General features: G+C 43.8%; 1 protein-coding gene across 2 annotated transcripts in view; it reads right to left on the bottom strand.

The window, feature by feature from the left end:
• Positions 1–3,740: 3,740 nt before the first annotated feature.
• PURG (purine rich element binding protein G) overlaps positions 3,741–15,502 on the bottom strand; it is a 38,157-nt gene continuing 26,395 nt past the window's right edge. The window contains exons 2-4 of one of the 2 annotated variants that reach the window (XR_010785864.1): positions 9,439–9,508; positions 5,154–6,458; positions 3,741–5,009 (exon numbers count right to left, since the gene is read on the bottom strand). Coding sequence is in view for 1 of the 2 variants with exons in the window: in XM_066574529.1 (XP_066430626.1) it covers positions 5,466–6,440 (975 nt within the window). In the remaining variant the exon portion in view is untranslated. Of the gene's footprint in view, positions 6,459–9,438; positions 9,509–15,502 lie in introns of both variants that reach the window. The other variant, XM_066574529.1, reaches the window with a different exon arrangement.

Genomic DNA, 15,502 nt, shown 5'->3' on the forward strand with positions numbered 1-15,502 from the left:
TAGAAAGATTTCTTCTTGTAAACTCTTCTTAATTGTATAAAATGCACTTCGAAAATAATTTAAATGACAGACATTGGACATGTGACGCCCCCTCTGGTGAAGTTATAGAATGGTCTAGTAGTTTTAAATATATGTGAAAAAGAAGTGGAAGTTTACATAGTGACTAAGAGTCACTAATGGTCTACCCACGTAGCAAACCCCCTTTTACAAAGTGCTTAAGTAGTAGTAGAGAGGTAATGTCAGTCATTTCAGCAATGTTCCTTCATTGTTTAATAAAGGTTACTGGTTTTCCTAAACAACATTGCCCCTATAAATGGAGACTATATCCCCGATACATGGATTTGGCATATGCATTGTGTGTGGTTCTATTTAGTACTGTACATAGGAATATCATAGTTGTAATAGTACCATCTACATTGCAAAAAATAATGCAATTACGGAGAAATATAAAATTCCTTACATGTGAAACTGGCCTAAAACGTTTATAGACAAGTGGCCATACATTTCAGCCGACAGCCCCATATGCATTAACGCCTGACTTGGCTAAGCGTGTGTTCTGTACGGGAAGAGGGAAGTAAACCAACTCCTCTTCACATGACCAGAACCGCCTACAAAATCAAACTTAGATCACCATAGAATCCCAGGATGATGCAAGTTTCGTTCACTAGAACTTAGGGTGGTCCGGGTGTTAAGACCATAATAAGGGGGCTTAAATTGGGCTGTGTTATGGTTACGTGGAAATCAGGCTTACACGTTTGATTACTTGACCAGGCCAATGGCAAGGGTTTAAGAATTACTGATACATTGGTTGTGGGACTTGTGTTGTCTCTGAAGTTACTGAACTAATCCAACAAAGATCTGCATTTTGCCAACTTACTTTGGCTCCACCCAGTGAAATGTTTCTTCTTTTTGGTAACCAAACATCATCATCAATTCTTGTTAGCAATCAGCAATTTTAAAAATGCAAAGCTTAAAGCCTCTGATCTGCAAGCTCTTCCTCCCTGTAAGCAGTAAGCTCGTGCTGCGGAGGGGCTGGCTAGTAGTGTTCTTCAATGGCATTTATTAATAAAGCCAGAAAACACTGCTTTCATGATAACTACTTCGTTTCTGAGAACCTCCAGAAACATTTATATAAGCTATAGCACACTGCTCCATCACTGACTTTTAGGCTCAGCTCACATTCTGATTTTACAAGATCCATGACAGATATGATGGAGCCCTTATGATTCCTCGGCATCCATTTTTTTTACCCCTTAGATTCTTATAGTAAGCCATTTCTGGCTGGATAGGATAGCAGAGTGTGCCATGTTATACTGACATTCAATAAGCAGCAGAAAGCTGGCGGGAGGAATCGCAACTGCGGACAGCTTACTTGCACGTGCTGTAGCATTGTTGTAGGCAGAGTTACAACTGCTCACGCACATAGTAGTAACATCATATGTTAGGCTGAATGAAGACAATGTCCATCTAGTTCAGCCTGTTTTAACCCCCCCCCCCCCCCCTTGTTGGTCCAGAGGAAGGCAACCCCTTTCCCCTCCCAGCAGCGATTTTGCTTATTTGTTGGAAAAATTCCTTCCCGACTCCATAATGGCATCTCGAGTAATCCCTGGATCAACATTGGAGATCATCAACCCCATTGGTTACCTAATTTCTATATTCTGTAATATAATAGAGCTCTAGGAAGACATCTAGTCTCCTCTTAAACTCCTCTATGGATTCGGCCATCACCAAGTCCTCAGGCAGAGAGTTCCACAGTCTAACTGCTCTAACAGTAAAGAACCCCCTTTCTATGTTGGTGATGAAACCTGCTTTCTTCTAAACATAGAGGATGCCCTCTTGTTACTGTCGCGGTCCTGGGTATAAACAGATCATGGGAGAGATCCTTGTATTGTCCCCTAATGTATTTATACATAGTTATTTGGTCGCCCCTTAGCCATCTTTTTTCCAGGGTAAATAATCCCAATTTTGATAGCCTCTCTGGGTATTCCAGTCCTCTCATTCCATTTATTAATTTAGTTGTTCTTCTTTGAACCCCCTCAAGCACTGTGACATCTTTCCTGAGCTCCGGTGACCAGAACTGTACACAGTATTCCATGTGAGGCCTGACAAGTGCCTTATGTAGTGGAAGAATAATGTTATCGGCCCTCGCCCCTATACCTTTTTTTAATGCACCCCAAGACTTAGCTTTTGCAGCAGCTGACTGGCATTGGTTGCTCCAGTTTAGTCTACAATCCACTAGTACCCGCAGGTCTTTTTCCATATCCCTTTTCCCTAGCTGTACCCCATTTAGTGTATATTGGTGACATCCTTTTCTCCTGCCCATGTGCAGAACCTTACATTTATCAACATTGAACTTCATTTGCCATTTTTCTGCCCAAGCCCCCAGCTTATCCAGGTCCGTTTGTAGCCGCACATTGTCCTCTGTTGTATGAATTACCTTGTATAATTTTGTATCATCTGCAAATATTGATATTTTACTGTGTCGTCCCTCTATCAGATTATTGGTAAATATATTTAACATAATGGGGCCTAATACTGAACCCTGTGGCACCCCGCTAGCAACGATGGCCCAATCAGATTACAAAATATTTATTACCACCCTCTGCTTTCTATCTCTGAGCCAGTTCCATACCCAGATACATGTTTTCGCCCAGACCGAGCGGCCTTCTCTTATATATTAACCTATTATGCAGTACATGAAAATTTGAGTAAGTGGTGAAAACAACATCCGTTAAGACCCTGCAGCTTAGACTACTACAGAACTTGTAAAAAATTATCGTTCTTGTACAGCATGTGAATATAATCATATTGAAAATTATTCCTTAAGTCCCTTCCTCAAGGAACTTCAGATTTCATAAGACTTGCCACAAATAGTTATTAGTGGGGACCCAAGAGCTGGGAGCCTCACAAATAAAGAAATGCAAGCACTATGTCCCTTTGGTGATCTCAGAGCTAAATGTTAAAGGGGTTTTCCAGACAGCACTCAATTGTCACTGTCGGGCTACATCAGGGTTGGAATGGATTTCAATGAGAGCTTCCGCTCAGACCCTGGGATACGATAGCCGCGACAGCAGGCACTGTCTGGAAAACCCCTTTACCACAGCACCCATGGACTTAAATGAGGCGCCAATGCCCATGTGCAGAGGAAATTTCATTTTAGTAATTGTAAGGGTCAAAGTTCATAAATCCTCATCAGTCCCTAGAACATGCCAGGAAGTACGCCATTATTTTCTCAGTCACATTTGTAGCATGTCAAGAAATAAAGGATGCTGGTAATGAAACAAATAAGAGTTTTCATACATTACCTATACGTTGGAACTACACTGCATCAATCTAGAAATAAAGGTCATCCGATCCAGTCCACGCTTTATATGTCAATGCATCATCATGGTCAATAAAAGCCCCAACAATGCAGATACTAGAATTTATCTCATATAGTATATAAACTAATCATCAAACTTTCTCTTCTTTTTAACATTAGAAGGGTATTCCTGTCTCTACCTTTCATAGCCGAGATGGGAAACTGCTGCTCTAGTAACCGGGCCGGAGCCTACAGAACAGCAGAGCTTCAGCCCAGCACTGTTCCTATGGCGCTCATTGACGTGAATTAGAGCTGTGGAAACAAAATAGCGCAGCTTCCGACTAGTGGTTGGAAACAGAGGGCCAAGATGGGAATACCCCGTTAATGTTCTATGCAGGAAGGAATGCAAAATGGAAGGAAAAAAGCCAAAACACATTGGTAATAAAATTCCACTAGTTTAGTGCAAACATGACCGACGACTTACCAAAGTAAGCAAAACAATTGGATATTTAAAGTTCCTTTGCAGTTGACAGAGGTAATCTAATATAATAGGACAAGAGAATGGCGTGCTTTGGTGCAGACAAACTGTAGTGTTACCCTCCGCATTCGTGAACTACCGTTCAGGAAACATAATAATGGGCGATGCCAGTTCTTGTTACTGTAGGATATTTATGGTCCAAAACATTAGATGTTACATTCATCCCCGAATTAGCAGTGTGAACATGTTCTCCATTACTACAGGCACTGTGATTAGCAGCAACAGTGTTAAGTGATACTTACTGTATACCCCACTTATAATCATTACTAAAGATAACTCTATAGATATGCTTAACATGCATAACTATGGTATACATACAATTTATAATTAAACACTAATGGTTCATATATATATTTATGTATATATAGAATTTTTTTTTATCTTTAAATAAAAAATAAAACTTTTCAGTGCTTCCACACCCAACATACAAAGTCAGCAACCCCTTGTGCAAAACAATACATAAATAAGGGCAGATTTGGTATGGTTCAATTGTCCATTGTCAGAAATTAGAACCCTACGCCTCTATCTAGGTGGAGTTAAAAGGTGTTTTTCCATTAGTTTTTTTTTGTTTTCCTTCGTTAAAGCATACAAATGTTCTTTGCTAGGAGATGCTGCATAAAACACAAATACTCAACTAAAAGATTAAATTTTTTTTTTTTTTTTTTTTTTTTAACATTCAGAAATAGCTTTATCGTTGTGACCAGACACTCACACGCACACACACGGGGGGAAGGAAGGTCAGTTACCTTGACTTACAATATAAACAATTTGTCATAGTACAACAGGCCTATACAGAGGTGCACCATAATCTATATATTTCTATATAAAATAGCCATGAAGGAGGGAATATTGTTAAAAGGCATAAATTCTACTCTTTTACATATGCAAACTGCCATCGTCTGGATGGATTTCCAATCCCAGCTACAGTGCATCCGTTTTGTTGACACTTGAACAGTTTTTTGAGATGTATAAATTCCTTGGCTGTAAACAGTGTAAACAGGTAACACAACACTGTCGACTACCATTCGTCTCTTTGTCGCTGATGGATTCTGCATCCAACAGACATTCCGCAACTCTAAAACAAGAGTTTTACAAATGTGTAAATGCATTTTCATATACATTCACAGTAATAAATGCCCTGTATATAAGCTTGGCAGAGCTGAAAGCAATCTGAAAACCAAACAAAAAAAGAAAAAAAAAATGTTGATAAGGTTATATATATATATATCTGTGTATAATATATATCTATATATCTATGCAGGTAGAAATATAGATATAATGTAAGTAGCTTCGATAGTGCAATTCAAGCCTTACCTAAGGTATTTTAAAAGGTTGAACTTTGTGCTGATCAAAAAAAAACAAAAAAACAAAAAAACACTTGTACAGTCTTGAAATTATTGAAGCAGCTCTATCAGAGGCTGGTAAAGAGCGTTTGTGTTGTAGACTAAAACATGGACACCAGACTCAAAGGATTTTTCTGTTCATTGATACTCTGCTAAAAAAATTAAAAAAAGGAATGAACAAAAATGAAAAAAACAAAATTTAGGGAAATCTTCTAAAAGACTACAGAATTTGTCTCCAATAAAAAGACTTCAACTTTTTGTAAGGTGTTCTCTGGCATTTGCTCTACTCGGGACACTCTTGCTCTTCGCTACTGTCCGCACGTGCATCCATTCTCTTTTCTTTATGGCTATTGTAAATTTTTCTCATTTCCTCTTCATATTTGATAAAATTGTCCCCAAATCTTGTCCATACTTTGTAAGGGACTGTGATAGTGTTGCGATAGGGTGGTCTAACCTCGCTTACCCTCAAGAATATGCCATAACGATTGGAGCCCACATCAAAGTAGAATCTCTTATTGTCCACGCGGAATGATGTTCCTTCTGGAAGCTCGGGGGGTTCATCTCCACCACCTCGTCGTTCTTCTATATCTCCTTCTCCATAATCTTCAATAAGTTGAACCAATGCATCTCTAAATTCAATCATACCTTGTGCTGGCAGAACTATGGTCTGCTCCTGACCCAAACTCTGACCAAAATAACCAATCATTCCAGGTCCTCTGGTCATGGTTTGCCTAATCCTTAAAAAACGGCCCCGTTGGTTCTCCTTAAGATCTAAGTAATATTTCCTATTGTCCCGTTCGATATATTCAGTTTTTAGAACGCTGTGTGTTGCCGGTTCTTCTGATCCAACAGAACCTGAAGGGGAGGCTGGATGGGGCCTCCTTCTAGAATCATGTTCTTTCTCACTTCCATGTTCACTTCTTTGAGACTGACTGCTTCGAAGACCCAGATGAGCATAGTGCTCAATGAAATCTCCTAAACAATCCTTTAATTCAGCAGCCACAGATAGGGATAACGTCAACTTGCTTTTTCTAATATTATCCTGTCGCCCTCTACCAATCCAAACTTCTGCAATCTTTAAAAAACGACCGCGGGCGCTCTGCTTAACATCCAAGTAAAACCTTTTTTTTTGAATGTCAACTCGCTTGGATGCCAGCTCTTGTATCTCTAAATTCTGGGTGGAAGGGTAGCTGTACTGCTGCGGGTAGATGTTCCTGCTTATACCTGAACTCTCCCTTTGGCCTCTTCCTCGATCCATATTTAATCTCTCAGTTAACTAGAAAAAAAACAAAAAAACACATTAAACCTAATGTCAATCGGAATTGAGAGTCTAAATATTAGATACAGTTGAAAATATAACACATTACTCTACACAGAGGGAGCCAATACCATGTTTTCACCTATGAAACCCAAGGTGTCTCCTGATAGCAATGTGGATTGAAGGCGTCCCACAGAGAAGAACTGCGGCTACTTATGAGACGTATTTTAGCATGGGTTTAGCTGTAATGTGAGGAGGGGAGGGAGGGGGACTTGTTATTTGTATAGCGCCAACTTATTCCGCAGCGTACTCATTTTACCGACCTCTGAAGGATAGAAGGCTGAGTCTACCTTGAGCCGGCTACCTGAGCCATGAGGGGATTGAACTCGCAACCTGCTGCCTTAACACTGCACCACACAAGGCCCTAAAAGAGGTGACCGCAAGCATGTTTTAAAGAAGCTTTACACCCCATAATGTTTAAATCTCCCAGACATGGAAAAATGGGTGCGACCAATGGAAAAATGTCAGCATGCAACGTATACAAAGATCTCGCTCTACCCATGGGATACAGTAACACTATTGGAAGTGACTCGAAACATTAATCACAACTATTTTACCAACTACTATAAGAACCCAATTCTTGAGACAGAATGATTCCAGTTTAATGTTAAGGATGACTAGACCTTGATAGCGGATAAGACAATTTTAAAGAGCTACTAAAAGGGGTTTTCTGACATTTTTAAAAATTGGTAGCAGTGGGGGATAAACGAAAAAAACTCATTCACCCACTGCTGCTCCAATCCTCTGTTTACATCAGAGGCAGTGGTCATGTGGGTTGTTTGCCCATGTGACAGCTGCAGCAAATAGGAGGCCTGCAGGGATGTCATCAGTGATGTTCCATAAGCCTGCCTTAGGGCTTCTAATGTGGAAGCCCTGAGGCAGGCTTATGAAACATCACTGATAACATAAGTGATGTCACCTGGGCAAACGGCCTGGTGGTGTCCCGTAAACCTGTCATGCTGCAGCGCTGGACTGCGAAGTGGCGTCCTAGCACTGGAAGGAGTACATTTCTTTTATATAGTTTTGAGCGTGCAGAAGTCCAAACTATAGAAATAATCAGAAAACTCCTTATTGTCAGGCTTTGTGGCATACCTAAGGGTTAAATCACATGCCATTAATGTATTGCTTAGCCAGCACAATATACTTAGTAAGCAGAAAATGGCCTTGATTTAGTGCTTACCAGTAGCTGGCATGCACAGTAGAGTATATTAGTTCAAATGAATTCTGCCCAAATTTGTGCCTCCTTTCTTTTAATACACTTTAATCAGAAGGAAAGAGCTGGTGACGTCACCAGCTTCTTCACGTTCGAACAGCCCCATTAGACTGCGCGATTTTCATTGAGAAAGGTGCAATTTGGGGACTTATTATTCAATGTCTTACATTGCGAACCAGCGCTGGCGTTTATTCCGGCCGCACGATTCTCACTGGTCATCCAGTCATCGGGTCGTGTTTAAACTTAATGATCATCGTTCAGGTTCATTTGTTTGAACGATTAACTGAACGATAATCTTTCCATGTAAACGGGGCTTCAGACTTTGATGTATGCTCTTTTGTCTCCTGGCTGGTTAATAATTGTACCAAGTGTGGAGCATTCAGAGAATAGTCAAAGGGGAACTTCTTTTTTAGTTCCATCTAAATTATTTTGACAAGAGGAAGGAAATCCCACCTTCAGAGCCAAGATTTCATGGCCCTTTTATACTGAACGATCACTCAGATTCTCACTTGAAATCAGAATGAATTTCGTCCAGTGTAAATGTACGATCTGAACAAGGGATACTTAGTTGTTAGTCGTTTTATATTGATGCCTGCACGATCCAATCTGCCTGTAAACAGGCTGTTCTTCATCTATGAACGACTGCCTGTTTACTTTGAACGGAGGCGGGTGGGCCGGAACGATTCCCGACCCGCTCCGCCTCAAGTCACTAAGCGATAATTGCTCCTGTGTAAAAATATAGTAGCGATCATCACAGGTATGGCGGTCTGCGCTTCTGCACCTGACGGTCGTCTCGTGGAGAAGGGACCTTACGGTGGTTTCTGACATGAACACTCTGGATGTCTTAAAGGCCCTTTGCTGTGATTCAGAAAGATGCGCATTCCTCTATGAATAGCAAGCCAAAGTTTTTCCTGCAGTTTTTTGAGTCAAAGCCCGAAGATCTGCGTTCATCATTCCGTTTTCCTGTTCCATCATAGGAACAGACAAATTGAACAGTCTTACGATGGACGCAAACAGCATTCAATGGGCCAGTTGATCGCATTGGGATCCTTTGGGTTTCCGTCATGCAGCCTGACATTTTCTTGCACAAAATAGCACAGCATGCTGCCCTAATTCACCCGGGATTTTATGTGGGATCTGCAACAGATATGAACACAACCAAATACTTTTCCTTCCTGCTGGAACCACTTCTGGCTATGGTTAATAAAAAAAGATAAATAAAAAATACGACTAAAACACTGTTAAAAAAAATACACCCTAAGGGTGCATTCCCACGAACGTATATCGGCTTGGTTTTCACGCCGAGCCGATATACGTCGCCCTCATCTGCAGAGGGGGGAGGGGAGGATGGAAGAGCCAGGAGCAGGAACTGAGCTCCCGCCCCCTCTCTGCCTCCTCTCCGCCCCTCTGCACTATTTGCAATGGGGAGAGGTGGAACGGGGGCGGGGCTAAATGCAGAGGAATTAGCCCCGCCCCCGCTCCACCTCTCCCCATTGCAAATAGCGCAGAGGAGGCAGAGAGGGGGCGGGAGCTCAGTTCCTGCTCCTGGCTCCTCCACCCCCCCCCCCTGCGCCCGCTGCAGATGAGGACGACGTATATCGGCTCGGCATGAAAACCGAGCCGATATACGTTCGTGGGAATGCGGCCCACATGTGTACTCTGTAGCAGCATCATCACCATGGTGTGAAAACAGAACCAAATCTAAGAAGTGGATTGGTGACCCACCTGTGCTCAAGCAGAGATCTCATCAAGCACGGGGACCGGCGGCGCCTCCTCAGAACTGGAGTTTCTGCTTCTGTTGGTAAAAATGAACATCAGACAATTATGGATTTAATTCAACATGCAAAAAGCATGTTTAACTCAAAGCATGCAGAATATTCATTAATACTAAAACATTAATTAGTCTTTACCACTTATTAAAAACGTAAACCCCATTTAAAACATGCTATGGAAGTGGAAAGTCTATGAGAAAACGCCCTTAATGGAAGAGTTAGAAATGGCCAAAAAAAAACACATAAATTTAGGCATCTGCAAATATGGCTTGGGATATGGATTTGTGTTTTAGTACTTCATCATATTCTACATGTAAGAGTGTTGACAAGTATCTATCATCTAACTGAAGTTTTCTTAAAGTCGCAAAATGCAGCACAGATACGGCAGGTTAGCTCATAAATCCGGCCTATAAAGATCACAAAACTTTTGTGTCGGATTTAAAGGAGAACCTGCATGGATTCCGCATCAAATTTGTGGTGAAATGTGTAACAAACGTGGGGAATGCATTGTTATGCAAATCTGCACTGTAGTTTATATAGTGCAGATTATTCCAGTGTACAGAAAGAGAAATAAACCATAGTACCAGGTTACTCATTAAGGACTTTACATCGGGAAATAGACATGTAGAGTTGCCTCATTGAAAAGTGCTGAATCAGCATGTGAATCTGCGATAATTGCAAATCTGTGGCAGAAAACCACAGCTCAGCCATGAATTTCCAAGTGGAAACTGAACTAGAAGCCAATTTTCCTTATTTAGGTGCCTGCACACGAACGGAATTTCTAGCACGTTATTTTATGCACATTGTCCGCCCCAGACCGCAGCCAATATACTCCTATGAGGATCCGCAGTTGTCCCCAGACGGACGGATTTGTATCGCGTTTTTTCACGCGCTTGAAAAAATCTGCGACCTGTTCTAATTTTGGTCGGATTCTGCGCGTGAAGCCTCCAATACAAGTGAATGGGTGCGTTTTTTCACGCAGTACATCCACAGTGCAGCTGCGGATGGAGTCACTGGTTGCTATGACTACAGGAAGTAGGCATGGTAGGAGGCATCCCAACACACAGCACAGAGCTTCACAGGCAAATTTAAGCAGCAGCACTGCCCTTCCAATCACCTCATCCACCAGACAGCAGCCTGCAGCCATCAGCCATCAGGCGTAACGAATAATGATCGACATGGGCAAACTTGACGCAATTATGCAGGACTTCCCTAGCAAAGGAACAATCCTGGCTTCAACTCTCCGCTCAGGTTTATGGGGATGCCTGGACGAACGCAATAGAAGCGGAAAAGAAGAACTTGCGTGATTATTCGCTATTGCGTCAAATGTCCTTTTTTTTTCATTTTAACCCCTTAGTGGCCAAGCAGTTTTACTTTGGTTTTTATTGTGCTTTTTTCCATCCCCACTTTTAACCCCTTAGTGACGGAGCTTTTTTGCTTTTTTCCTTTTTTTTCCCCCTACTCCCTAAAAAAATCGTAGTTCCTTTATTTATCCATCGACGTCGCTGTATAAGGGCTTGTTTTTTTGCAGGATCAGTCGTATTTTGCAATGGCACTATTTATTGTACCATATGATTTACTGAAAAACCTTTAAAAAATTGTAAACCGGAGAGAAAAAAAAAATACTTTCCACCATCTTTCGGTTGTCCTGTTTTTGCAGTGCGCAAAGTGCAACAAAAACGACCTGATATTTTTATTCTATGGGTCAGTACGATTACTACGTTACCAAACTTATATAGGATTTTCTTTGCTGTAGTACTTGCAATTTTTTTTTTTTTTAAGATATTTAATTTTTTTAAATTAATTTTCTGTGTCCATTTTTTGCGTGCAATAACTTTATTTCTTTGGCGACATAGTTGTGTGAGGGCTCATTTTGTGCGGTATGTCCTGATGTTTCTGCTGGTACCATTTTCGCACACAGTTGACTTTTTGATCGCCTTTTATTACATTTTTTCTCGGAAGTAGGGTGACCGAAAAAGTGCATTTCGGGCGTAGTTTCTTTATTTTTTTTTACCACATTCACCGTGCAGGGTAAATCATACATTACTTTGATAGATCAGACTTTTACGGATGCAGCGATACCAAAACGGTCACACTGCAGGACGGACGACTCTCCCCAACGCTGGCAAAAAAGAGCACATGACCGGCTCCATTGCCGGATTTGTGTTCTTTCCTCCAGCTCTGTGGAAAGACGTCCATCCTGCATTGCGGCCGTCTTGTGCAGGAAGACGGGTGCATCAGCCGCCAGGATGCACCCAAGTTACTAAGCCCTCCCTGTTTGTTTTTTGCGGGAACAGTTGTATTTTCCACTGGTGCCACTGAAGCGGCATTTATTGGGTTAATGGCCTTGTTCAGCAGACACCCGCAATGTGTAGAGGGAGATAGGTAGTATTTCTTGCCAATGCAGGATGTAAGAATGCAAAATCTGTAGTAATGAATTCCTCTTGTGAATTTTTTTGCAGTGACTAAAATAAAGTCACGCTGGAGAAGCGCCCGAAAAAAGTTACATGGATCAACCATGCCCACAAAGACATCAATAATTTAACGGTGCTCGCACAAGCAAGAGGGACAAAACAGAGTCTGGGTGTTGGTTTTTAAGCTGTTTTCCAAGGAATGGGCAGTTCTCTAGGGGTTGGGTTTACAATAAGGGGTGTCTGCTGGTTTTTCTGCGCGTTTTTTCTGCAACACATCCGCGTATATCCGTGTGTGATTTTTCACGCATCCGCAAGCACATTTAGGTACAATACGCGCGTGAAAATCCGCTAGCGGAATCCGGAACGCTCGTGTGCAGGCGGCCGAAAAAGGCCGCCTGCAGACGAGCGGGTCGGATCCGGCAGCGAGAAATCTCGCCGCGCGATCCGACCCGAGAGCCTGCAGGGACGAGCGCGTACTCACCCGCGCCTGGCGGCCCCCGGCTCTTTGATGTGCCGGCTGCCGCGCAGCCGGCGCATGCGCAGACCGGAGCCGGCGGCCAGGTGAGTGCGTGCCCCGCACAAAATTAGAACATGCTGCGGTTTGTTTGCCGCGCGAAATTTCGCGCGGCCAAACCGCGGCCGTCTGCATAGGAGTGCGTATTGTAATGCACTCCTATGCAGACTTTCAGCGGCGGAAATCCCGCGGCGGGATTTCCGCTCGTCTGCAGGCGGCCTTAAGAACCCCCTTCTCTGTCGGTGTAGAAACCTTCTTTCCTTTAGCCTTAGATGTAGCTTTGGATATACAGGAAGTGTTCTGTACAGTTATTACGTGTAATTAGGCTGGGCTCACACGGGTGGACTGGATTCTGCATACGAGAGGTCCACAATGGATTCCGGCTGTGAGCCCGGCCGATGACCCTGTGTACCTGCTATTTCTGCATTGCAAATGACAGTTTGTTTTATTTCGTGTATGAGCATCATTGGAGGCCGTCAACGCAGATTCCGCAGCAGAACGGAGCACGCTGTAACTTTTCTTCCACTCGTGGAATACATAATTCGTATCTGCGAGTGTGAACGAAAAACTGAAAATGCATGTCTTTCAATGCCAGCGTTCCATCACAGATCTACCGCACAGACAGCGATCGTGGAATCTTAAAGCCATGTCCGCCCGTGTGAGCCCGGCCTTACAGGAATAAAAGTAAAGTACGAACAATTCATAAAATCTCTCAGCCAACTTCATTTGTAGTCGAATCCTCCATATATTTACATTACGATGTAACTAAATACGTGTTGCATCTCTAGTTGTAGCCATGTGCGCTCAAGCATCTGTCTGCGGTTTTTATTTTTGTTTAACTTTGGGGAATTACATGACAATATCCTTGATCTCTGCTGTAAAGAATCCAGTTCTGTGGCTCATCCCCTCCAGGCTGTATAAGGCTGCCTGTCCACGGGCCTTGCGGGATCCCGCAGCGGATCTCCACCACAGGAGCCGCCGCCCGGGAGCAGGAGCCAGCAGACGGATCTGACAGATAGGCTGACCGTGGAGAATCACGGCAATTCACAGCATGCTGCGATTTGCCGCCCGCGGACAGAGGGGCTGTGCTTTCCATAGCAACGCTCATCGCCGCGGGGAACGCAATTCAATAGGGCCTGTGAACAGGCAGCCTAATCTGCACTTTTCTTCTGGCCTTCAGGTCACATGACCAACACTCTGACAACACTCTGTGTCCTGCAGTTAATGGGGCAACTTTAGGTCAACCGTGATAAAAGAATAAAAACAGACTTTCTTTACCATAGCGACCAATCACAGCAGCTTTCATTTCAGGGAGCAGAATACGAAATAAAAGTTGCTCTGAGATTGGTTACTATATGCAAAAAAGCCATTTTTTTTATGACCGTTGACATGAAGCCGATCCATTAACTGCAGGACACAGAGTGTAGAGCAATCAGCCTGCAGGGGATGAGCTGCAGAGCAATCAGCCTGCAGGGGATGAGCTGCAGAACAGGACTCCTCACAGCGGGGCTTGACGATATTGTGATGGATTTACACAAAATAAAAAAAATTCTAAATGCATCTTGAAGGCCCATTCCAGTGATTTTTTCTCCCATTCGTTATGTAACTTATCTTGCAGGTCATACAAGTCAGCTAGTATTACCTCGCTTAGTCATTACTTTCTAGCTGAAAGCTCCTGCGGTCCCTGCCTCCTCCGCTGGGTCATGTGATCTCATTCTGACCACCTGAGACTTACTTATTGTTAGCAGGTCAGTCATGAGGGCTTCCTGTATGATGAGATGGCACGGACCTCATATCACAAAGTAAAGGGGGCAGTTATGGAAAAATGTGTTTTTGCTGGAGGCTCTTTAGCGAGCATCTACAGTCACGTGCACAAGTACCAGTAAGAGGTTAGAATAGGTTTGTGTTACCCCTCCACAGGCAACGGCATCCCCAAAGCAACGCACAGCGACCTTGTATTGTCTTCAGTCAGATAACGCTTGCACACCGAACTGCATAAAGAAAGCACAAGCCCAACATTGTATCCCATTTATAGTCATTGGTCCGTTAACGGGAAGTTACATTTTTGCTTAGAAGCAGGGTTAGTGATTAACACCCTTGAGTGGCACGCCCGGAAATTTTCCGGGAGGAGCTCCACTGCCCATAGCGATATAGCCCGGACAGAGGTGCAACTTGAAGCTCCCGGGGCCTGATGCACAACTTGTAACAGGGCCCCCAACTATAATGCTATATTCATAGTACAGGGCTCCCTATAAGCATAAGAGAGGCCTTATGGGCCCCCTAAGGCTCCTGGGCCCGGGTGCAACCGCATCCCCTGCATCCTCTATAGTTACGCCTATGTATCACTATGGGAGCTGCAGAGCACAGTCCCACAAGCTGGGCCATTGTGCTCTGCCTGCACAGTCCCACAAGGTGGGCCATTGTGCTCTGCCTGCACAGTCCCACAAGGTGGGCCATTGTGCTCTGCCTGCACAGTCCCACAAGGTGGGCCATTGTGCTCTGCCTGCACAGTCCCACAAGGTGGGCCATTGTGCTCTGCCTGCACAGTCCCACAAGGTGGGCCATTGTGCTCTGCCTGCACAGTCCCACAAGGTGGGCCATTGTGCTCTGCCTGCACAGTCCCACAAGGTGGGCCATTGTGCTCTGCCTGCACAGTCCCACAAGGTGGGCCATTGTGCTCTGCCTGCACAGTCCCACAAGGTGGGCCATTGTGCTCTGCCTGCACAGTCCCACAAGGTGGGCCATTGTGCTCTGCCTGCACAGTCCCACAAGGTGGGCCATTGTGCTCTGCCTGCACAGTCCCACAAGGTGGGCCATTGTGCTCTGCCTGCACAGTCCCACAAGGTGGGCCATTGTGCTCTGCCTGCACAGTCCCACAGAGAACAGTGCCAATCTGCTGGCAATCTCCCGCTTCCGAATTCAAACTCTTGCGCTGGTTTGTTTACAGGTTGCCATAGAGACCATCGGCTTGTCAGAAGTCAGCCAATGGTCTCTGTGGCAGGGAGAGCACTAGCTCTTACAGCAGAGATCAGAGAAAACCTCCCATCTCTTCTGTGTTAACCCTTTACATGCTGCAGTCTATGTGACTG

This window comes from Eleutherodactylus coqui, chromosome 7, assembly GCF_035609145.1.
Source record: "Eleutherodactylus coqui strain aEleCoq1 chromosome 7, aEleCoq1.hap1, whole genome shotgun sequence".
In the NCBI taxonomy this organism is placed as follows: Eukaryota; Metazoa; Chordata; class Amphibia; order Anura; family Eleutherodactylidae; genus Eleutherodactylus; species Eleutherodactylus coqui.